Source organism: Giraffa tippelskirchi, chromosome 9, assembly GCF_054371585.1.
Source record: "Giraffa tippelskirchi isolate mGirTip1 chromosome 9, T2T-mGirTip1v1.2.pri, whole genome shotgun sequence".
Taxonomy (NCBI): Eukaryota; Metazoa; Chordata; class Mammalia; order Artiodactyla; family Giraffidae; genus Giraffa; species Giraffa tippelskirchi.
In genome coordinates this window covers 95,515,542-95,540,567 of record NC_137283.1, presented here as the reverse complement: position 1 = coordinate 95,540,567, position 25,026 = coordinate 95,515,542, and the positions used below count along the sequence as shown (strand labels likewise).

General features: G+C 36.5%; 1 protein-coding gene across 50 annotated transcripts in view; it reads right to left on the bottom strand.

The window, feature by feature from the left end:
* Positions 1 to 22,243, bottom strand: part of TRDN (triadin) — a 408,839-nt gene extending 386,596 nt beyond the window's left edge. For all 50 annotated transcript variants that reach the window (XR_014065592.1, XR_014065597.1, XR_014065600.1 and 47 more), the window contains exon 1: positions 22,026 to 22,243. Coding sequence is in view for 41 of the 50 variants with exons in the window: in XM_081530502.1 (XP_081386628.1) it covers positions 22,026 to 22,047 (22 nt within the window). In the remaining 9 variants the exon portion in view is untranslated. The remainder of the gene's footprint in view (positions 1 to 22,025) is intronic.
* Between the last annotated feature and the right edge of the window lie 2,783 nt (positions 22,244 to 25,026).

The window sequence follows — 25,026 nt, the reverse complement described above, 5'->3', positions numbered from 1 at the left end:
AGCTGAAAATTAGTTACTAAGACCAAAAGCAGAGTTTTTCCCTAATCATCTCTTGAAATGCTCTAGATCTTTTTATGCAAAATGAGGTCCAGGTACAAGCAGACTCCTCATCAACTGGAGCATGTTAGAAATGCAGATTCTTAGGCATCATCTCATCCTTACAGAGTCAGAAACAGCCTTTTAATAAGATCCTGAAGTGACTCATACACATATCAAAGTTTGGGAAGCACTGGCTTAGGTGTGTATAAATCACTTCAAACTCTCCACCATTCAAAGAACATACTAATATCACCATGGGAAAATACTTAGTTATCTTTTAAAATAACCTCAGGTTGATCCTTTTAATATTAATGCAAAGATAAATGAAAAATTTAGAAAAATTAGGTATACTTACAAAATTATTCTAAAATAAAAATATTATTTTCTGCTGACCTTAAGCTACTATTATATTTTAAATAAATGTTTTAAGTACATTTATCAAAGAATATCAACCATGAAATTATAACTTTTTATGATACAGTTACCAAATACTTTCTCTTAGTGCTTTATTCATAGTGTCGTATGGTCTAGGAATTCAATATTAATTAAAACTTTAAATTCACATTATATTCTCTGCATCACAAGATAAATACATGTATGCATGTGTGCTAAATTGCTTCAATCATGTACAACTCTTTGAGACCCTATGGATTGTAGCCTGCCAGGCTCCTCTGTTCATGGAATTCTCCAGGCAATAATACTGGAGTGGGTTGCCACGCCCACTCCAGGGTATCTTCTCAACATAGAGATGGAACCCACATCTCCTGCACTTCCTGCATAGCAGACAGATGTCTTTACCACTAAGCCACTCATGAAGCCCAAATACATGTATAGTTCGTATTTTTTCATATGAATTTATACTATAAATTCTGTATAAATATTACACATTTATGGTTTCTTATTACTTACAATTTGGCTTTGAAATTGCTTTCTTTCCATTCCAAAAATTGTCCTTTAATATTTATCAGCAAATATATTACCACCAGCATTCTGCCCTTTAATGGACATTCAGTTTCTCCAGGTCAAACTAACGAAACTTTGCTTTCCTGCAAATCTAATTTTGTTTTCTTAGTTCCAAGTTTTACTTTTCTAACTTTTATTACTTTAAGAATTTTAATTTCCTATTTTTTCACATCTTCTTGAATCTCATGATGTGATCACCTCTTTTCTTTGATGGGTTTTATTTGGAAGATGTTTCAGCACAAAGATTGTGTCAGCAGTTTAAAATCTGCAGAAACTTTATGCAAGGATATGTTAAAAATCTCAAACAAAAGAAGGAAAGTTTCAAAATACAAATATAAAAGGAAGACATATTTATTTTAGTTTGAACAGTAAGCAGAGTAACCTCACCTCTTTCACCTACCACAAACAGATCATGTTTAGCTGACATGACTGTGGGTTCCATGAAATTAAATCTCTGACCTGAATTTTTTTTTTTTTTTAACTGCAGCAGTGTCAGCTTTCTATTAATAGGCTTTTATCCAGTGGAAAATGTACATAGCTTCCTGGTGTGTGCAAACCTGGAAAGGTGAAGGATACCCATTCCAAAGAAAGGCAAAGTGTCCTGATTTAAGAACTAAGAATACATTTTAAAGAAGTTTACTTTATAATTTTCAAGGCAGTGTGGAAAATATGTATTATATTTTCTGTGTAGGCAACTAAACATGTATATGCAAATGCTATTGATTATAGAAAAAGTCACAGTTCGTGTTTCAGAAATAGCATAGAATTGAACAGAAGCAGACTAACTGTAGAGCTTTTAAGAAGAAATAAATATTGCTCCTCTTTCCTATGATTTTCAATTATCCATTTCTGAAAAACATGAACCAAAATGAAGTGCCTCTCTAAATTTGCTGATTATTAGAGAGAAAGTTATTACTGACTAGGAAACTGCATTTATTGTAAGAAAAGTCAGCATATATTTCTACAGAAAGGCCAACCTAGTTAGTCATTAATCTATGTTAATTGTCCCAATAATGAACTCTGTCACCTTGAGAGGATGACTCCTTTTTAGTCTCAGGTTTCTTATACAAATGGGAGACCTATTTATTTAAAAAAGTGACTTCGTAAAATATTTTGGTGGAAAAATTTTGCAGTTATTCTATGTCAAATTTTTCTGAGGATTCTGAAAGTTTGTCTCTTAGTACACAAGAAAGAGTTGCAGATATCAGACAAGCATTGGCATATTAAGGTTCTACTGCTGCCATAACACATTACCACAAACTCAGTGGCTTAAAATAATACAAATTTATTATCTTAGGGTTCTGTGGTACAAAAGTCCACACTGAATCCCCAGGGACTAAAATCTAGGCATTTTCAGGGCTACACTCCTTTCTGGAGACTCTAGGGGAAAGAACTCATGTCCGTACACTTTCTGACTTTGGCAGGCTACCACATCCCTTGGCTCATGGCCTCTTCCTCCATCTTGAAAGCCAATGGTGGCTGGTCAAGTCCTGACATCGCATATTCCTCTGATCACAACCAGGAAAAGACTCTCCACTTTTAAGGACTCATATGATTAGATTAGACCCACCCAGTTCATATAGAATAATTCTTCATCTCTAGGTGTAATTTACTCACACCTGCAAATTCTCTTTTGCTAGGTAAAATAATATGTTCACAAGTTCTGGGGATTAGGGAATGGATGTTTTGGAGGACTGTTATTTTGCATACCATAAATAATATTCTCTCTGTATCCATAGACATTTTGTGAGCACTTCTCAATATAAAGTGTTTAGGCCTGCTCAGTAGAGCAAAGTATTGTTGAGGATCTTAAATACAGAAATTTGCTTAAATTCTCTGGCCCACAACCAGGACATCCTTTAAGCACTATAACCAAAACAAAAAAAATGTTCACTCCTATTTGCAAAATCTCCAAATAGGGTGATAATTGAGAATTTGTTCAGAGTATATTAACAGTAGGAATTTCTTCTCTTCTTTTGCATTTTCCTCTTCCTTTTTTCCATAAGCATACCTCCAGTGACTGCTGCTGCTGCTGCTGCTGCTAAGTCGCTTCAGTCGTGTCCGACTCTGTGCGATCCCATAGATGGCAGCCCACCAGGCTCCGCCGTCCCTGGGATTCTCCAGGCAAGAATACTGGAGTGGGTTGCCATTTCCTTCTCCAGTGCATGAAAGGGAAAAGTGAAAGTGAAGTCGCTCTGTCGTGTCCGACTCTTAGCGACCCCATGGACTGTAGCCTACCAGGCTCCTCCGTCCATGGGATTTTCCACGCAAGAGTACTGGAGTGAGATGCCATTGCCTTCTCCGCTCCAGTGACTAGAACATGTTATAATAGTTAACATTTATTTAATATTTTTGATAAAAAGGAATGAATATGTGGATAAATGAATAATAAACCTGAGGTATAACAATTGTACAACTACTGAATATCATGTTGAACCTGGAAAAAACAACTATACACTGAATGTGTTATCCTTATTCAATAGATAAATATAGTATGGATTTAATTTTGCAGTCATGTATTAGAGATGCATTAGAGATCAGATTACATAGAACATTATACAGTGTATCTGTTATCTGTTGCTGCCTAACAAAATATCCCAAGTGGCCTAAAACAACTATGATTATTTACTTTGCTCTGAAATCTGCAAAATCAGTAGGTACGGCATGCCTCTGTTCTACAAATGTTCAGATGAGGTTGGCTCATCTTGACACTGGAGGATCCATTTTGAAGATAACTCACTTATATGGCTGGAAAAATTAGTGCTGGCTGTTGTCTGGAAGCTCGGCTGGGTTTACTGGCCAAAGGCCTTGTTCCTCTAATTATGTGCCTCGCCTTGGAGTGCTTGGATTTTTTTATAGCATGTCTTCAAAAGTAAATATCCCAAGAAAGCAAGATGGACATGCTGGGCACTTCTAGGATCTATCCTTGGAAATCATATAGCATCACTTTCCTTGTATTTCATTTCCTGAGGCTGTCACACAGGTTTGTTTAGTTTCAGGAGGAGGGAAAGTAGACCTAACTTTTCAGGGGAAGAAGAATCAAGATATCAAGATTTCATTATAAAAAACGTATGTGTGGTGGTATACCACACATACTGCTCCTGCCACTTGTGAAAAATAAAATGGGACACATATAGGGTTCCAAGTATGAAATGATGGGAGCTTAAATTAAAGCAAGAAAAATGTCGATAAAGAGGAAAAGACGGAATAAAGAAATGAAGAACGCAAAGGTTAGAGACTGAGCATATGGGGAAAAAAAAAAACAATCAAAATTCTGTACGGTCAGAGGAAGAGCTGATTGACAAAAAGTAAGTTTCAGTAGGAATATACTAGACTATTGGGCTTCATACACCTTCACTGTTTTCCAGACAAATAGCTCTAACTTTCTTTGATGTTTTTTCCCCATCTCTATTCTTTAGATTTCATAATCAATGAGAAGAATCTTATTGCACATAAGGCTTCCCCAGTGTCTCAGAGGTGAAGAATCTGCCTGCAGTGCAGGAGGAGCAGGAGGTGCTGGTTCCACCCCAGGCTCAAGAAGATCCATTGGAGGAGGAAATGGCAACCTGCTCCAGTATTCTCGCTGGAAAACACAAATGGACAAAGAAGCCCGATGGGCTACAGCCCACAGGGTCACAAAGAGTCAGACACGACTGAGTGACAACACACATTGCACAGAAAGGGCTTCCCAAGAGACACAAGGGTAAAGAATCCACCTGCCAGTGTGGGAGACAAAGGAGATGTGGGTTCGACCCCTGGGTCAGGAAGACCCAGGAATACTGGATTCCACATTGTTGCCTGGAAAATTCCATGGACAGAGGAGCCTGGCGGGCTACAGTCCATGGAGTCTCAAAGAGTGTACACAACTGAGCTCACACATATTGCACATAAACACAAATTTATCATAAGAATCCTCAGCTATAGAGTATTAGTTTTAAGCCTCTACACTATATGCATGACTTATGATTTATATATTTATTTCTCATATAACTGGAAATAGAGAGGAACTTGCTTAAAAGTCTGCATTTAATCAACTAGGAAGGTAGTTTTCAAGCTTTAGCATGTGTCAGAATCAATTGAAAGGATTATTAGAACATAGATTGCAATTCTCTGCTCTCAAAGTTTATGATTCAGAAAATATGGGGTATATACTTATTACTAACATAATAAGAAAGGTAGATCTTTCTAATGAGTTCTTTGACGATGCTGATGCCTCTGGCTGCTGGTCTGGTGACCACACTTTGAAAGACACTGATTTAAGATACTGCGACTTATTTGGAATTTTTCTAGTTACATCCACAAAGCTTATATGCATTCTGACATTTTGATTCAAAATAAACTGAAATTAAAAACTGAGTTGAAAAACAAAAAAGGATTGCCCATCATACTACTGACTTTCATAATTTTTCACAGAAATTTTTCACATGCATTTTTAGAGGTAGTAAAATGTTAGTTTTCCAGTAGTCATGTACAGATGTGAAAGCTGGACCATAAAGAAGGCGGAGCTCTGAAGAATTGATGCTTTCGAACTGTGGTGCTAGAGAAGACTCTTGAGAGTCCCTTGGACAGCAAGGAGATCAAACAAGTCAATTCTAAAGGAAATCAACCCTGAATGTTCATTGGAAGGACTGATGCTGAAGCTCCAATACTTTGGCCATCTGATGCAAAGAGCTGGCTCATTGGAAAAGATCCTGAAGCTGGGAAAGATTGAAGGCAGGAGGAGAAGGGAGCGACAGAGGATGAGATGGTTGGATGGCATCACCAACTCAATGGACATGAGTTTGAGCAAACTCCGGAAGATAGTGAAGGACAGGGAAGCCTGGCATGCTGCAGTCCATGGGGTTATAAAGAGTTGGACATGACTGAGTCGCTGAACAACAACAAAATATTAGTTATGAGGGTATAAAATGAGGGTGTCTCTTAATTCCTCTTTTCTCACTCACTGAAGCAGAGTTTGACTTTCTACACCAACAAAATTTACTTCTATTAAATGGGAATAGGATCATTTTTTAGGGTTTCAGTTGGCAAAATGAACATGAAATGGATAAAATTAAATTTCTGAAGTGGATTTCTTTTAAAGACAAGAGGTCCTGATCTAAAAGCAGGGAGAGCACACTGGAAACTTAAGTTACACCTGAATGTGAACAATAGCAATATCTGAATAAAAGCCATTGAAGACTGATTAAAGTTTGTGTCCATTGAATTGAAATGTACTAGACATCCTAGAAAAAAGGAGCCTGACCACCAAGAATCTGGTCATACTCGGCAGTGCCAGAGAGATCAACATGTAGAACTTGGTGAGGGTGAGTGGTCATCAGACAGATGTTTTCTACATCAGCATAAAAGAAAACAGGAACTCTTTTTTGCTGTTACTAGCACAGCTCCAAGCACAGTGAGTGGCATAAGGAGGCATCATATTTAATAAATATTTATTAAATAATCTATTTTTAGATTATTTAGACCTATTTCAGGTCTAAATGTCAGTTCTTGAGTTGTTACTTATATAGTCTCAGATACATTGGGGATTTTTCTTTTCTTTAATTTTATTGAAGAATAGTTAAATTACAATGTTGTGTTAATTACTGTTGTGCAGCAAAGTGACTCAGTTATACAAATACGTATACATTCTTTTTCATATTCTTTTCCTTTATGACTTATCACAGCATATTAAATATAGTTTCCTACGCTAAACAGTAGGATCTTGCTGTTTATCCATTGTACATATACCAGTTTGCATCTGCTAATCCCAAACTCCCAATTCTCAACTCTCTCTCACTGCCCACCTTGGCAACCACCAGTATATTCTCTATGTACATGATTCTGCTTGTATTTCATAGATTCATTTGCGTCATCTTTTTGATTCTACATATAAGTGATAGGATACGATATTTATCTTTCTCTTTCTAATTTACTTTACTGAGTATGATCATTTGTAGTGGCATCCACGTTGCTACAAATGGCATTATTTCATTATTTTTCATGGCTGAGTAGTATTCCACTATATATGTATACCACATATTTGGGAGATAACTTCTTTATATCTGAGAAGTCCTTATATTCTATTTATTCTCTCCCTGCTCCTCCATATACCCATCTTAGACTAGGTTGATTTCTTCTGAAAAACAAGCTGGGACACTTCTAGTAGATGTCCATTGAGGTCATCTTTCTCCATGTTTTTCAAGTAGCTAATAATTGAATTTAATAAGCTAAATGATAATCTACACAGTATTCAATTTGACTGAACAAGGTGTCTCCTTCATGCCTAATACACATTTTTATCACACAGTATAATGCCATGGAATGATATGCATTGAGAGTAAAACCATAGAATAATAAAACTAAAAAAAGATAAATGATTACAGCAATATTGCACATAATAGCCCTCAATTTTTAAAAAGTCCACAGGATAAACAAATTATAACATTCATACAATGAAATAGTGGGCAGCAAGAAGAATAACATAAAGTACAGCTACATACAGGCTTCCCAGGTAGCACTAGTGGTAAAGAACCTGTCTGCCAATGCAGGGAACTTCTAGAGATATGGGTTCGATCCCTGGGTCAGGAAGATTCCCCAACAGGAGGGCACGGCAACCGACTCCAATATTCTTGCCTGAAGAATCCCCATGGACAGAGGAGCCTGTTGGGCTACAGTCCACAAGGTCACAAAGATTCGAACACAACTGAAACGACTTAGCACACATGCACGCCCAGCCACATACAACAAAACAGAAGAGTAATAAAAACAGTGCTGAACTAACGCAGCAGCAAATAGGATAATATATGCTGTGTGGTTTCATTAAAGCAAAGAACAAACGTGGCAGAATTAAACTATATGATGTTGAAAGATGTAGCAAGAACCGTTAAGGAGTCAGAATAGTTGTTCCTGATGGGGGAAGAGATGGAGAATAGAAGTCTTGATTGGGAAGCAAGGTCAGTGAGAATCAGTCTATTCTTGGGCAGATGGGAATATGTTTCAGAGGTCATGGAAGTGTTGTTTTCTGATTTGGATGTATGTTTTGTGGATCAACTCCACTAATGTTTAGTAAATGTTATGCAAATATATACATGATGTATACAGCTTTCTGTGTCTATATTTTAAAAAAGTATTTTAAAGAAAAAATTTAAAACTTTTTAAAATCTGTAATGTCTCATGTTATTTCTTTTAACACTGAAATGATGAGATGGTTGGTCTTTTGAAAATCAAGTGGACAGTATCATTCAAAAACTGCCACAGCTATCTAATTATCAGGTCACTTGTAGATACTGTTCTTGAGCATTTTGGCTTCTAGATAAGTCTTATATAACAACATAATTTTAAGTGAGTCTCTACATGATTAGAAAACACACTTGACCTTTTAGTAGTGTAGCAAATGATTTAAAAAAAAAAAAAAAAACTGGAAATCCCTAAGTCGACCCAGAATTTAATATGCCATAATGTACGGTGACTATCAGGTAAAGAAATTTATTTATTTTTTTTTATAAATTTATTTAATTTAATCCACCATCAAGTTTATAATTTAACTTGTAAAACTCTATGAGGCAATTTTGCAAAGTACTGACATTAGTTTACCCATCAGAGCTGCTTCCACCTGTGCCTTTCCTCAAATTATGCTGTCACTTCTCAGCTCATTAGCTCAAGGACACAGAAAACAAGCCATCACCTTTCACTGATTTTTCTCAAGGGGGAATTGTGTTATTGCATTTAGCTCATGAATCTCTTTGACCCTTAAACTTATCATGTTTTAAGGAATTAACACTTCCTTAAAATTATTGTGCTTTTTCTCTTTCTACTATAGAATTACAAAGAGCAAATCAAGACAACCAGACATAGATCTTTTTCAGTAAAAATTTCATTATATCCCAGGTTCAGTTCAGTTCAGTTCAGTTGCTCAGTTGTGTCCAAATCTTTGCAACCCTATGGACTGCAGCATGCCAGGCTTCCCTGTCCATCACCAGCTCCAGGAGCTTGCTCAAACTCATGAACAGTGATGTCATCCAACCATCTCAACCTCTGTTGTCCCCTTCTCCTCCTGCCTTCAATCTTTCCCAGCATCAGGGTCTTTTCTAAACAACTCTATTAATTGAATTAGTGGCTATCTTTATTATAGTAACTCTTAATTGGTAACTGACTAAAGACTATTAACAAAACCTTCTTACCAATCCAAATCCTCTATATTGACCTAAAGAATCCTCTGTATAAAATTGGAAGATAACTAAGCCAGGGATTTCTCATAATTGAGTACTTTGATGCCAGCTCCTTCACAATTATTTGGACCTTTGCTCACTTCTGTCTTAGATTCTTGGTTGTTAACTGGGTTGTGGTTTAGCACCGCTATTGGAAAATGTTTGGGATTGTATGTGCAGTCAAAATCATAGTGAGAACAAATATGCTAATTGTCCTGTAATGTCTGGGAAAGACTTTTCTGCCCCAAATGTTAGTAGAGTACGTCTTCTCTAGCTTTGATTCCCCAACTTAGAAAATGCAGACAAGATATTAACTTTAAAGAAAATATACTGAATAATTGTTTGTTAAATAAATTAACTTGAAACTTTTGGCATCAAGGGATGTTGGTGAAAAACTTAGTTATTTGCTTTTATGTTGTTATCCTTTTATTAGAAAGATATTCCAAATTTTAAGTTAAATTCTACTCCTTTTGAACAGTCCCTGGTCAACCAAGTCCATCTGTTCTCCTGTTGTTCAGTTTTCCCTGATAATCATATCTCATAACCCTAATTTGTTTATTTGTTATACATTAATTTATTCTCTAGTTCTTTCATATATGTAAACTTTGTCTTAAATTTGAGGGACAAGAAACCAAAAAAATCTATCTCACAATTTTTTTTTAATTTATACTTTTATCTGTACTTTTACTTTAGGTACCTTAGAATTTCTAAACTTGTATCATATGGTTATTTATACAATGATCTCATCTTTGAGATATTGCATATCTCAAACATCAAATATTCCTATGCAATACTGCATAGGAAACTTCAATGTTAGGTCCATGAATCAAGGTAAATTGGAAATGGTCAAACAGGAGCTGGCAAGAGTGAATGTCGATATTCTAGGAATCAGTGAACTAAAATAAGACTGCAATGGGTGAATTTAACTCAGACGACCATTTTATCTACTACTGTGGGCAAGAAACCCTTAGAAGAAATAGAGTAGCCATCATGGTCACAAAAGAGTACGAAATACAGTACCTGGATGAAATCTCAAAAACGACAGAATGATCTCTGTTCGTTTCCAAAGCAAACCATTCAATTTCACGGTAATCCAAGTCTATGCCCCGACCAGTAACACTAAAGGAGCTGCAGTTGAAAGGTTCTATGAAGACCTACAAGACCTTTTAGAACTAACATCCAAAAAAGATGTCCTTTTCATTATAAGGGACTGGAATGCAAAAGTAGGAAGTCAAGAAACACCTGGAGTAACAGGCAAATTTGGCCTTGGAATACAGAATGAAGCAGGGCAAAGGCTAATAGAGTTTTGCAAAGAAAAAACTGGTCATAGCAAACACCCTCTTCCAACAACACAAGAGAAGACTCTACACATAGACATCACCAGATGGCCAACACCAAAATCAGACTGATTATATTCTTTGTAGCCAAAGATGGAGAAGCTCTAAACAGTCAGCAAAAACAAGACCAGGAGCTGACTGTGGCTCAGATCATGAACTCGTTATTGCCAAATTCAGACTTAAATTGAAGAAAATGGGGAAAACCACTAAACCATTTAGGTATGACCTAAATCAGATCCCTTATGATTATATGGTGGAAGTGACAAACAGATTTAACGGACTACATCTGATAGAGTGCCTGATGAACTATGGACAGAGGTTCATTAAATTGTACAGGAGACAGGGATCAAGACCATCCTCAGGAAAAAGAAATGCAAAAAAGCAAAATGGCTCTCTGAGGAGGCCTTACAAATAGCTGTGAAAAGAAGAGAAGCAAAAAGCAAAGAGAAAAGGAAAGATATACCCATTTGAATGCAGAGTTCCAAAGAATAGCAAGGAGAGAAAAGAAAGCCTTACTCAGCGATCAATGCAAACAAATAGAAAATAACAATAGAATGGGAAAGACTAGAGATCTCTTCAAGAAAAGTAGAGATACCAAGGGAACATTTCATGCAAATGATGGGCTCAATAAAGGACAGAAATGGTATGAACCTAACAGAAGCAGAAGATATTAAGAAGAGGTGGCAAGAATACACAGAAGAACTGTACAAAAAAGATCTTCATGACCCAGATAATCACAATGGTGTGATCACTCTCCTAGAGCTAGACATTCTGGAATGTGAACTCAAGTGGGCCTTAGGAAGTATCACTAGAAACAAAGCTAGTGGAGATGATGGAATTCCAGTTGAGCTATTTCAAATCGTGAAAGATGATGCTGTGAAACTGTTGTGCTCAATATGCAAGCAAATTTGGAAAACTCAACAGTGGCCACAGGACTGGAAAAGGTCAGTTTTCATTCCAATCCCAAAGAAAGGCAATGACAAAGAATGCTCAAATTACCACACAATTGCACTCATCTCACACACTAGTAACGTAATGCTTAAAATTCTCCAAGCCTCAGCAATACGTGAACCGTGAAATTCCAGATGTTCAAGCTGGTTTTAGAAACGGCAGAGGAACCAGAGATCAAATTGTCAACATCCGCTGGATCATCCAAAAAGCAGGAGAGTTCCAGAAAAACATCTATTTCTGCTTTGTTGACTATGCCAAAGCCTTTGACTGTGTGGATCACAATAAACTGTGGAAAATTCTGAAAGAGATGGGAATACTAGACCACCTGACCTGCCTCTTGAAAAACCTGTATGCAGTCAGGAAGCAACAGTTAGAACTAGACATGAAACAACAGACTGGTTCCAAATAGGAAAAGGAGTACTTCAAGGCTGTATATTGTCACCCTGCTTATTTAACTTCTATGCAGAGTACATCATAAGAAACACTGGGCTGGAGGAAGCACAAGCAGGAATCAAGATTGCTGGGAGAAATATCAATAACCTCATACATGTAGATGACACCACCCTTATGGCAGAAAGTGAAGAACTCAAGAGCCTCTTGATGAAAGTGAAAGAGGAGAGTGAAAAAGTTGGCTTAAAGCTCAACCTTCGGATAACTAAGATCATGGCATCTGGTCCCATCACTTCATGGCAAATAGATGGGGAAACAGTGGAAACAGTGAGAGACTTTAGTTTGGGGGGCTCCAAAATCACTGCAGATGCTGACTGAAGCCATGAAATTAAAAGATGCTTACTCCTTGGAAGGAAAGTTATGACCAACCTAGATAGCATATTAAAAAGCAGAGACATTACTTTGCCAACAAAGGTCCGTCTTGTCAAGGCTATGGTTTTTCCAGTAGTCATGTATGGACGTGCGAGTTGGACTATAAAGAAAGCTGAGCGTCGAAGAATTGATGCTTTTGAACTATGGTGTTGGAGAAGACTCTTGAGAGTCCCTTGGACTGCAGGGAGATCCAACCAGTCCATCCTAAAGGAGATTGGTCCTGGGTGTTCATTGGAAAGTCTGATGTTGAAGCTGAAACTCTAATACTTTGGCCACCTGATGCAAAGAGCTGACTCATTTGAAAAGACCCTGATGCTGGGTAAGATTGAGGGCAGGAGGAGAAGGGGATGACAGAGGATGAGATGGTTGGATGGTATCACCAACTCAATGGACATTGGTTTGGGTGGGCTCCAGGAGTTGGTGTTGGACAGAGAGGCTTGGCGTGCCAAGGTTCATGGGGTCGCAAAGAGTTGGCCGTGACTGAATTGAACTGAACTGATCTCATCTTTCCTTGAATGCTAGATTAATATATATTTTACATTTCATATATATTCAATATATATTTCCTCAAGCTGAATAAAGTTACTTGAAAAAGCAAATACTCAAAATATAAATGAGTAAGTACTTACTAAGTAAATGAATATCTTTGGGATGTCAGAAGTTTTGCCCCTCTGTACCCACAGGTGAATTACAGAGTGATGGAACAGAGATAAAATGTTCTGTTCCAAAACACCTGGGTAGTGCCAGCCTGTGTCACTCAAAGATAGGGACCCATTCTAGAGTCATTTTAAGACCTACAAGACATTTCAAATCTAGAGTCTGGACAGAAACTCAATAGTTAAATCTATCTACTTAATCAAGAGATAATTGAAATGATCTGGCAACTTTCAAAACTATTTTTTTGTAATATAACTCTTTCAGTTACTATGAACAAAGTCTCCAGAGGGTTCTGTTAACTCATTGCTTTAATCTAGTCATAGCTAGATTAAAGATTCCTGTACACATATTCTGAACCTTAGACTAAGGATTATGTCTCTTTATCTTTTTTCTTGAAAAGGGCCTTTCCCTAGCCACCTTTAAAACCTTCTTGGCTTTCTTCACTGTTTAATTCATTGCCTTCATAGGACACCTTGAGAAGACCACTGGCGTACAACAATAGTTCTCGTAGTACTTAGCACAGCACTGACCATATAATTAATCTTTATAGCTTATTTTTCACTATTTATCTGAAGAAACTTATTCAGTGGGTACCTGTTTGACAGTGAGTATTATCTCACTATTTCTTCATGAATTGGAAATCAGTTCAGTTCAGTCGCTCAGTAGTGTCTGACTCTTTGCGACCCCATGAATTGCAGCATGCCAGGCCTCTCTGTCCATCACCAACTCCCGGAGTCTACCCAAACCCATGTCCATCGAGTTGGTGATGCCATCCAACCATCTCATCCTCTGTCGTCCCCTTCTCCTCCTGCCCCCAATCCTACCCAGCATTAGGGTCTTTTCCAATGAGTCAACCCTTCGCGTGAGGTGGCCAAAGTATTGGAGTTTCAGCTTCAACATCAGACCTTCCAATGAACACCCAGGATTGATCTCTTTTAGGATGGACTGATTGGATCTCCTTGCAGTCCAAGGGACTCTCAAGAGTCTTCTCCAACACCACAGTTCAAAAGCATCAATTCTTCGGTGCTCAGCTTTCTTCACCGTCCAACTCTCACATCCATACATAACCACTGGAAAAACCATAGCCTTGACCAGACGGACTTTTGTTGGCAAAGTAATGTCTCTGCTTTTAAATATGCTATCTAGGTTGGCCATAACCTTCCTTCCAAGGAGTAAGCATCTTTTAATTTCATGGCTGCAGTCACCATCAGCAGTGATTTTGGAGCCCAAAAAAATAAAGTCTGACACTGTTTCCACTCTTTCCCCATCTATTTCCCATGAAGTGATGGGACCAGATGCCAGGATCTTAGTTTTCTGAACGTTGAGCTTTAAGCCAACTTTTTCACTTTCCTCTTTCACCTTCATCAAGAGGCTCTTTAGTTCTTCTTCACTTTCTGCCATAAGGGTGGTGTCATCCGCATATCTGAGGTTATTGATGTTTCTCCCGGCAATCTTGATTCCAGCTTGTGTTTCTTCCAGCCCAGCGTTTCTCATGATGTACTCTGCATAGAAGTTAAATAAGCAGGGTGACAATATACAGCCTTGAAGTACTCCTTTTCCTATTTGGAACCAGTCTGTTGTTCCATGTCCAGTTCTAATTGTTGCTTCCTGACCTGCATACAGGTTTCTCAAGAGACAGGTCAGATTGGAAATAGTGCTCCATAAATAAAAATGAGCTCAAATTAGAGTACTTTAGGGTCAAAAGCAGCAGTGGAGATACGGTGTGAGAACACTTAAATAGGAGGAAAATACCAGGGATCAAAACAGTTTAAAATAAATCAGGCACGTGAGACATTCAACCTTTTCAATATTAAAGCAATAGGGTACCTTAACAAAAATACAGGGTTTTTACCAAATTTCTAAGCCAGGTAACTCTGTACCTTGGTTATCCTAGGGTTTCTTCCCACAGACCACTAATTCTCACCTACCACCTATTTCTTTTTTTCTTCATCTCTACATTGATCAAACCCACTCTTGATCCCCTTACCCCTTGGCCACTGACAAGGTGGCCACCTTCACAACAACAGTTCATGCAATGCAACTGATCAGTCAAGAACAGCACACTCATTGTGAAGTTATTTTCAGCAAATTTCGATCTGTGCTCACTAATCATAAGATACATGAACAATAGCATGACTTGGTTCAACCAAATTAAACACTCATCATTCATAAATTCTGACTGAAATCATATATTTTTAAATCTGTCCAAATTAGTTTTTATCTTTCCTGCTTGTTTTCAAATCTACTACATTAGAGCCAGGGGCCTTGTGCTATTCTTCTTCACATCCCCATTGTTTGGCACTCAGCCTGATGTGTAATATGTGCTAAAATATCAACTACAAATGAACTTTTGACTTGACCTGCTGCTTTATAAATACACTTGTAGGTTGATAATTAATACCATAGATTGTAAATTCTTACTATATTTTTAATGAATGTATTTTGTTTCTCTCTAAATAAAACATCTAATACTTCTGCAGATTTAAATTCACAAGCTTGAAGTTTTACCATCTTAATGGTAACTTATAGATTTTATAGTACATTGTTTTTCCCCAGGCAATTACACATGTTAAATAAGAACAACCACAGAAAAAAATAATACTCTAGCACTGAATGTCAAAGAGTATCATATAATATTTGCCATTTTTGTCTCGACATTGTATCAAATGTCTCCCACAAACCGAAAATTATTTTAATCACATGATGATTTTATTTTAAAAAGCAAAAATAAATTTTCCAGGGAAACCTAGCTAAAAATGTATTTTGAAAGTTATATAAATAAGTGGAAACTGATTCTTTCCCATCCACAAGCTCACCAATGCCCTTGAACAAAGTTTTAAATATTAAGCGCTCTTTCCTTGTTTAGTTTTTCTCAATATTTCAGGAACCTGTGTCACAGAGAGGAGAATGATGTAATAAATGAATAGCAAAGATAAAACTGGTCTACCACAGTGAGTCTACCATAGTGAGTTCGAGCCTCATGCCATCTAAAAAAAGTTTCCCCTTTAGGTTACAAGACTATATCTTTAACTTGTTTAAGGAAAAACCAATGTGCCCCAGCCCCTGACACAGAAACTAAGTTAGGAAATATCTGAATGATACATATTTAAATGCAATATTTAAATACTTTGTGAGATAGACTCTGAGATTTATGAGGAAACAGCTCATTTACATACCAAAGGATCTTTCAAAATCGTAAATTCCTTGCGCCTTTGACAGCTTGACTTGGGGCATGGAGATGTGGAGATGTTTGATGTTTAGAGAGCATAACTTGTACAGAGAGAAGCAGGACTTCATTCATTACACATTTGCCAAGGATATTCTTTTTAACTTCCTTTGAAGATGGAAAATACTATCTTTTTGGACCAGGAAGTTCATCTATCTCTGCATAACCCTCACTTGGGGCAATACGTGTTTATGTCACATTCAAATAAGCACTTCCTATCAGAGATTATGCATGGTGCTCATATTATCGAGAGAAAATGGTAAACAGGGAGAGCAAAAATCTTTGACAGATCTTCTTACAACTTTAAGTTGAACAGAACCCAAACTCCATAAACTTAGAATTATTGTATGATGTTAATGCATAGTTACCAGATGAAGCGTTTCCCCTAACTTGCTCTTTTTAAATGTGTTACTTTAAATAATATGCATTTTTAAAAATATATTAAGCATGTCCCCAAAGGGTTTTTTTTTTAATCTGAAGGAAGAAACGAAAATAATATAACTTTAAACTCTGTAACTATAAAACTAAAAGCTTGGCTGCAATATCTAAACCATCTATGTATTCTCTTTCATACTGAAATATTCAACCCAAAGGTCAATGTAGATGATTTTAAAATTGCTTAGTCGCACTGCTTTAGGTTTCTTTCATATTAAATATTGTTAACTGATTAAAATTTAATGTAAACAGCATTGGAGACTTTAACTCTCTAAGGATTCCTAAGCTTTTAGAATAACAGCTAGAATAGCCTCAATTAACTTTTGCATTGTAAAAGTAGCATGATTTTTAAATTACAGTCACAGTGACGAGCAAAAATAAATAGGAGAAATTAAGAAGCATTTAAGCTGGCAAAGAGAACATTCTGCCATGAGTACTGTGTGCTTGGGGCAGGGGAGAAGAGTCAGTATCATAAATAATAACACAAGCCACAAGGAAAAGCTTCTTAATGAAACCCAACTAGGGCTGACACTATAAAGATGTATTTTCTGTCTACTTTCACTACCAGTTTTACAGATTCTTGTATCATGGATAGTTTGAACAACTAAAAAATGTATAATTCTCCAATGAGCACAATCTTGTAAAAAGTTGGAAAATTTCCTCTGGTCATATTAGTCACTAGTAACCAAGGTTAACTAACCGGTGTATGGCCCCTCCCCCAGCCTCCCAGACCACCTAAGGTTAAGTAGTGGACCTAGGGCTTAAACAGGATTTCTGACTTGAAACTCCACACACTTCTTACTCTATCACATTGCCTTTAATGTTTTAATGATGCCTTCCCTCAGCTCTGTACTGCTTTTCTCTCTGAGTTTTTAGTGAACTGTTAATATATAGGCCACTGTTTTTCACATTCTACTTTTCTTCTCTTTTCTAAATTCAATTTGAACAGCAGATAGAGATATTTAGTCAGACCGATGAGGTCTTTGTGATATCTGCCTTTCAGAATTTCTGTAATATTTAAAAGACATATTCACATAAGACTTTGACACTCCCTGACAATAAATATGATGTTCCTGACCGCAGCATTTTTAGGACTATTTTTTCTGGCATCATATTGATACTGGTTTTTAATCTCTTCTCAGGTTTTCACATGGATCATCTCAAAAATGATCGCTTGCTAACTAAAGTCTCTCATTAATGTCACTAATAATACTGAGAAACGTTATGAAACTAAGCAACAGATTTCCATATTATAATAAACATATCTGAAAATCATTATTTCCTGGTATGTTATTATAAATATAACGGAGATCTCTGGACACATCTCTCCAATATGAGCAGTTTTGGTTTCCATTTCAGTAACTACAGACTGTTCAATTAGAGAGTGATTTGCACTTATGAATAAATTTGGTGGCCAAGAGAGTCACTGACCTTATATTTACTACAAACATTTGTTTTCTTATATTTATTTACTAAAAACATCAGCTCTGCTCTTTTGTTTCTCTTTATTACAGAGAAGCTTGAATATTTACAAAAGTAGTCAGAATATTATAATGAAACCTTATGTACCCTTCATCAGTCCCAATGTAATTAATTCATGGCCAATCCCTACCCCACTAACAACTCATCTATTTTCTTCTCTGGCATACTATGTAGAAACAAATTTGGAATATTATGTCATCTCATCCATATTTGAGTATGTGTATCTTGCAGGGAGTCGAACATGACTTGGCAACTGAATAATAACAATAACAATCTCCAAATAATATGTAGTTTCAAAACATAACCACAATATTATTATTCCACCATAAATGTGATGATTTATTAGTATTATCTAAAATCCAGCATCTGTCAAATTTCCAATTATTTCACAGTTTTTTTTTTAAGTTTGTTTGAATCATGATCTAACAATTCTACACATTGTTGTGTGTTGCTCTGTTTTTACAGTTTTTTCAATCTATAGGCTTCCTGGGTATCTCTTTATGTTCCTAGTAACTTACTTGAACATTATTTGTGGTGCAGAGGTTACCACAGCCTGGGTTGTGCTGACTGTATAATATGATGCTGTTTGTAACATATTCTTCATTCTTCTATTTCTTGAAAATTCAAGGTTGTATTATTTTTCTTTCATTGATTTTCTTTTCTATTTTTCTTTTTCTTTCCTGTTTTTAGTCAAAAGAGTCAGTTCTAGATATTGTTTTAATGGTTGGTTATGTTTTGCCTTATATTTCACCAACAATTTTCCTTTTTGTGGCTTCTAGACATTTTTTATCCATGGATCTTTGCAGTGCCCTCTAGTGCTACAAAATGAAAAAAAAAAAAACTAACCTTCAATTAAAGGATCTGACTGAGAACAGTTCTTTTTATTTCACTGTACCTCTTACCATCACGGTCCTCCTCTTCTGAGTGTACTGGCTTGTCAATGACAATTTTAAAATGTGTTCCTGGAGCTAAAAATGATATTCTGTAGGTGGCACATTGCTTTTCTTGATCAGGAGAACATAATACAGAACAGATTAAGCTTTGAACCTAGTGCTTCCTCTTCCTCCTTTCCCACACCCAAGTCATCTCCACTTAGGTCCCCTTTCCCACCCAGGAGTCATCTCCACTCCTGGGTTTGGCGAGATAAACATAGACATGATGTAGGTTGCATCTTCTCCTCTTAATTCCACCATCTGTTACTCTGGATAATATAACTTGTGTGTGTAGTTGTTGAACATTCTGGCTGTGAATTTTTAATTTTTTTTTCTTGAGCTCATCAGTGGGTACTCTTGTGTTAAATTAGTGCAGCACATAAAATAGATGGCCATTTTTGCTCTAAATTTGGATCATCAAATCCTCTCAAATGTCTGTTACAGAGCAGTAAAATGTGGTTCAACTAATAGTAAGGGAAGAATTCCATACATAGTACAAAAACCCTTCTGAACCCTGAAGTTGTATAATAGTTCAGAAGTTGAGAGTCTGACAAAAACTTGAAAAAAAAAAATAATTTCCTTTAACTAACTCTTCTAATTTAATTGTATATAGGATGTCTACCAAGTTGAATCTATTGCACAAAATTTATATTTTCCTATATTCTGAGGGTACTTGGACCCAGAGATTCAATTATATGAATATTATCATAAAACATAATTTGATGTGTATTAGTTAACTGGCAAATTGAAAACATTACATACTTTACTTTTTAAAAAGTCTTCATCATTTCAACAAAGTCATTAAGAATTAACTAAATTTTACTTTGTTATCAAAACTACTCAAAAATTCTTTTTACCTTTTGAGTGATACATACTGTCATATAGATGCTGAAATTACTAGTTGAAAGTTCATATGAACCTCAGAAGGCAGAGCTAACTTTGGCACTTGTCTAGGAATAACTGGGCCTCTGGAAAAAAGGTACAAGGCTATTTATAGCCTGGAGCTATACCTAACCTAACCAATGTAGCAGGGCCCAAACCAGAACAGGGGTCTAGTACAAGTCCCTCTTAACCTCTGAATTAACATCAGGCTAAGTATTAGTCTCACATAACAAAAGGAAATACTCAACATGACTCTGGATTCAGAGATCTGGGTGTGAATCCTAGCTACACTGTATATAGCTGTGTGAATTTAGGCAAATTTCTAACCTCTCTAAATCTCAGCTTCTTAGTCTATAAATAGCAATGATAAAAGTACCTATCTCATTTTGCTGTCTTGAGGTTTAAATGGTCATTATTACAAGCTTAACATCTGACAAATAATGCCTACAGAGCATAATTCAGCAAAAAATGTTTTGGCCAAGTGACCCTGAATCAGTTGGCCATTCACAACTCATACAGAGGAAGGGAAACATATTCACAGGTATTTAACAACTTGTGCAAGGCTAAATGAGACATTTCTATAGATGGACGTCTTGAAGACAACCTAAAAGTCACATGATACAGAATATCTAAGGAATACGAAAAATTGCTATTTATATTGAGCTAGCAAATTCTGAACTAAAATTGGTAAAGAGTAAATTTGATATCTTCATAGAGAAATGAAAAAACACAAACTAGATTTAAGGGAGCTGACTTCTAATCTTGGCAATGCTGTGGTTTTCAGCAAGTCTCCAAACATTTGAGTAACAGTTTCTCTGTCTGAAAAATGGAGATAATAATGCCAACTTAATTGAGTTGTGTGAGGTATAAATAAGTACATAAAGTCTGGAGCAAAATGCCTGATACATAGAAATCTCTTGGTAATTACTTCTATTAATTTGGGGTGCTAGACAAAATTTGTTAGTGGAAGGTAAAAGTAAGACAATTCTCCTTATAAATATTGACTGGAAGTCTTAAACTCTGAAATCATTGTGTGCCCATACTAATGTCTGCCCAAAGATCCAAAACCACACATTCTCTTTTTCAGTTGTCTGATTGAAAACAAACCAGCTCAGCATTAGACTTGGAAGCTGTGAAGAGCACCACCTGTCTGGTTTGCTTACAGCTGTCAGAAGCAAATTTTAGATCCACCTCCCAAATTTTTACCCTAACTAGAACTGGATTGTGTCTGTATTCAAAATGCTTTAGGTTCTTTTAAAGAATCTTTTATATACATGTATTATATATACACATGTGTACATATATTTTGCATACATTCTATTTGAGTGAAATGATTGCTATCATGGTTGAATAATAAAGAGGTTTTAAGTTGTGACATATACCTTTTCAGAATAAGCATTAAAACAGAAAATATTGACTTTCATATAGAATTTATCACGTAGAGGTAAAAGACATGAGTGTGTGAAAAGAATCAGAAGCAAAAGCTTAATTACTTTATTTTTAAAATCATACTGATCTATAATGATTTTGTGCAATTCCAAACCTTTTCTCTGAATACCCACCTACACATATACACATTTTTTAGGTATATGAATCTTATATATGTGTGTGTGCACATTCATATACTTGAGTTAGAAAGGATAAACAAATTTAAGATCTCCAAGTTGACATATCATAAAGTAAAAATGGTCAAAATCAATTCTCTAAGTTTAAACATTAAGTGCAACATTTTAAGTTCATTGTGGTCTCTAGCCTTGCACCCAAACCTTGTCATTTTTGCTAGGTAAGATATTGGCCCTAACATTATATGACCATAGCTATTTATAGAGGTGTGGGTGATAACTGTTAACTAGTGGGAACTCTGGCATCACAAAGAACAGTTTCCACATGCAAAATTTCAGAGAAACCTCTTTTCATTCCCCAACACAGAGACCTGCCAGTTTGGGAGACTTCTCAACTCCCAAACCCACTTCTCTGATTCCATATGGAATCACTGATCAAGATAACTCTCTAAAAGCAACATTCTAAGAGGACGCATTGACCATCAATGGGACTGTCAATTTCTACTTTTTTTACCCCCTAGTCGATAACTATTGGAAAATGCTAGCAATACCTTCAGCCGTGATCTCAGTCATGGTGGTTGGAGAAAGAAAAAGGCAGGCAAGAATTCCGGTCAAGTGGCACTTTGCTGAATACTTTAGGACTGGAGAACTCTGATAGGGGGCTCTGTGTGAAAGCGTGAGGTCTCTTCCTTTTCCTGGCTGTTCCTGCTGCTCTTTTGTTGTCCTATTGAACTTTGTCTCTTCTCTGCAGAGTTCTCCCCCTGGAAACAGCCTGAGCCCTTTCCAGGCAGCACTTGTGGCTCAGGCAGAAGTATCAGCTTCAAATAAAAATAGCTTCATCTCCCTAGGACTCTTCAGCAATTTTTTTTTTTTTTTTTTGGCACTCTAGAGGAACACACACACACACACACACACACACACACACACACCAGTTCACTAGTTCCAAAGAGAGGCAGGCCAAAAAAAAAAAAAAAGGCAAAGGAACCAAAAGTACTGCCTAGGCCCCCGCAGTTTCCCTGAGATAATTACGGATTTGGGGATCTATGTCAGAAAACATAAAATAAAGAGTTGGAAGTAATCTTATCCATAATAGCTCAGATTTATTCTTAGTGCCCTTAATGCTCAGAACATTCCTCATCCCCTTATTTGGTGTGGGGAGGGTCCTGTAATGTCTACCAGGAGCAAAGGGGAGGGTAGTCTTGTCATTTTCTCCACGTTGTTTCCCTATTGGTCTAAATCCACTTAGCAAAAGCAGTTATTTATATAGGGCTACACTTGAAGTTGCAACTATTAAATCGTGAAGCTTTCTAGTAGGAGATTAAGATTTTCCAAACACTGGCCAATAAGAAATATGTAATGAAAAGTTGTATTGACACTTGAGCACTGATGAATTACTAGATTTTTCATTCTTTTCAATACTTTCATGAAAACAAAATACCTGAATTTATCTATGCAATAAAAGAAAGGAAAGGTGGTATAAAGTTTAGAAGTCCACAGCTCATATTTTAATAAAAAAATTCAACTTTTCTCTACCTCAACTTCAAAAAAATAAAATAAAAAGGATCATAGCACCCAACAATTAGCCAAATTGGCTGATTAGCATTTCACCTTCCCACTACTAGACAGGTGTTAATGAGCAGAGAAATATTCAATAGTTGGCAGTTAGAAGGAGAAGGAGAATCAAAGGGCATTGATAATCACACACTCTAGCCAATCTGTGAATAATCAGAGGTTGGCTACACTTATCTTTTATTTTATTCTCACATTCAACCCAATGAATGCTTGTGGTTTAAATTTTTAGCCTTAACTTGCTGCCTTTGGTTGCCAGAACCTCTTGAATTTGCATGGTACTTCAGAGATCAAAAAGCAAAGTCACACATGTTGCTTTAACATCAGGAGAGTGCTACAACAGCTGTATCCTTTGCCTCCATGTTGGCAGCTCTCTATTTGCTGCCCCAATTCCTACAAAAGAAAGTGTTCATATACCAGCTGAATAAGTGGGTTAGGGAGTAAGCAATCTTAATTAAAAAAAGAGGAAATAATTCCAGGTAGCACTCATGATTTATACAAAATTCTACACCTAGGATTAGGCTTGAGGCTTTTGACTTCAAGTCTGATCTTTCTGAAGAGGCAAGACTTATGGCTTACAATGCCATTTGCAGGTAAAGGGAACCACAACAAGTTAGGTCCACCAGTGGATGGAAAGGCTTTGCTGGTGGCTCAGTGGTAAAGAACCCACCTGATGATGTAGGAGACATGGGTTTGATCCCTGGGTTGGGAAGATACCCTGGAGGAGGAAATAGCAACCCACTCCAGTATTCTTGCCTGGGAAATCCTATGGACAGAGAAGCCTGGCAGGCTAGAGTCCAAGGGGTCACAAGAGTCGGACAAGACTTAGCTACTAAACAACAACAACAACAAAAATGGATGGGAAGATGTGAGCTCCTCCCAGCACTTCCCTAGAACACTGAGTTGGTGTCTATTTTCTACAGTGGGAAGGAGGTAGCCTAAAAGCAGAGCCCTCCTCACTTTGTCCGCAAAGGCATCTCCATGCAGTATCACCATACTGCATTTAACTTGAGGAAAGCATTGAGCTTTGAATTTCCATTTGTCAATCACTTTCATAGTCTTTCACTGTAGTTAACTGATAAAATAGTAATACCTTATGTAACTCATTAAGAACTTACATTAAAATGTTGAAACAAGACAACAGTGCAAGATCAGTGATTGATGTTACGCTTAAATTCTCCATCACTAATTTCATGTCATACTAGAAACAAAAAGAAGAGTAAAAATACTCTAGCTAAACATGTTTATGGGGTAATAAGTCTTTTAACCCATTTATTGGAAGAGTTGATGAATTTTCTTAGATATTAAGAAATCAGTGTATTTCTCATTTTGAAAAGTTACTAAAAGTTTTTCAACTTATTTGAAACCCAGTTCATAAAATATGTTTTTGAGTTTCAGATGGAACTCAGAAAAGCTTTCCAAAACAAAGCAACTGACATTCTTCTAAAGGTACACATCTCATTCTTTAGGACATTCAAAGAACAAAATATTACAAACAATACATTTATTTTTCTTCATTTTTTTTTCTTGGTTTTCTAATTTTTAACAAGTATTCGCTTTAACAGGATCTCACCAATTTATTGGGATCTTTCAACATGACCTAAAAGTGATGATTCTCGCTTCTTTCAGTGATAGCTTCTGATGTACTTTCACATTTTTCATTACTGTAGGATCAGCACAAAAACCTTATTTTGGTTTTGCATACCAGGACACTTGTTCCTATAAGCATTATTAACTGACCTGATCTTATATAAGTCAATGGCAAACCATGAAAAGTTTTTTCTCCTAGAAAAAGCTGCGTCTCCAACCTGATTATACTGATCATTACCCCTTGTGATTTTTCACTAGATATTCTAAATATTCAAGTTAGCAGCCAAAAATATTCATTCTTAGAGCATTAAAAAAAAATGTAGCTGCTCTGTCAGCTGTTATCATAAACTAACAATTGGTAAGACATACTCTGTAGTTGACTCTGAGCAAGAT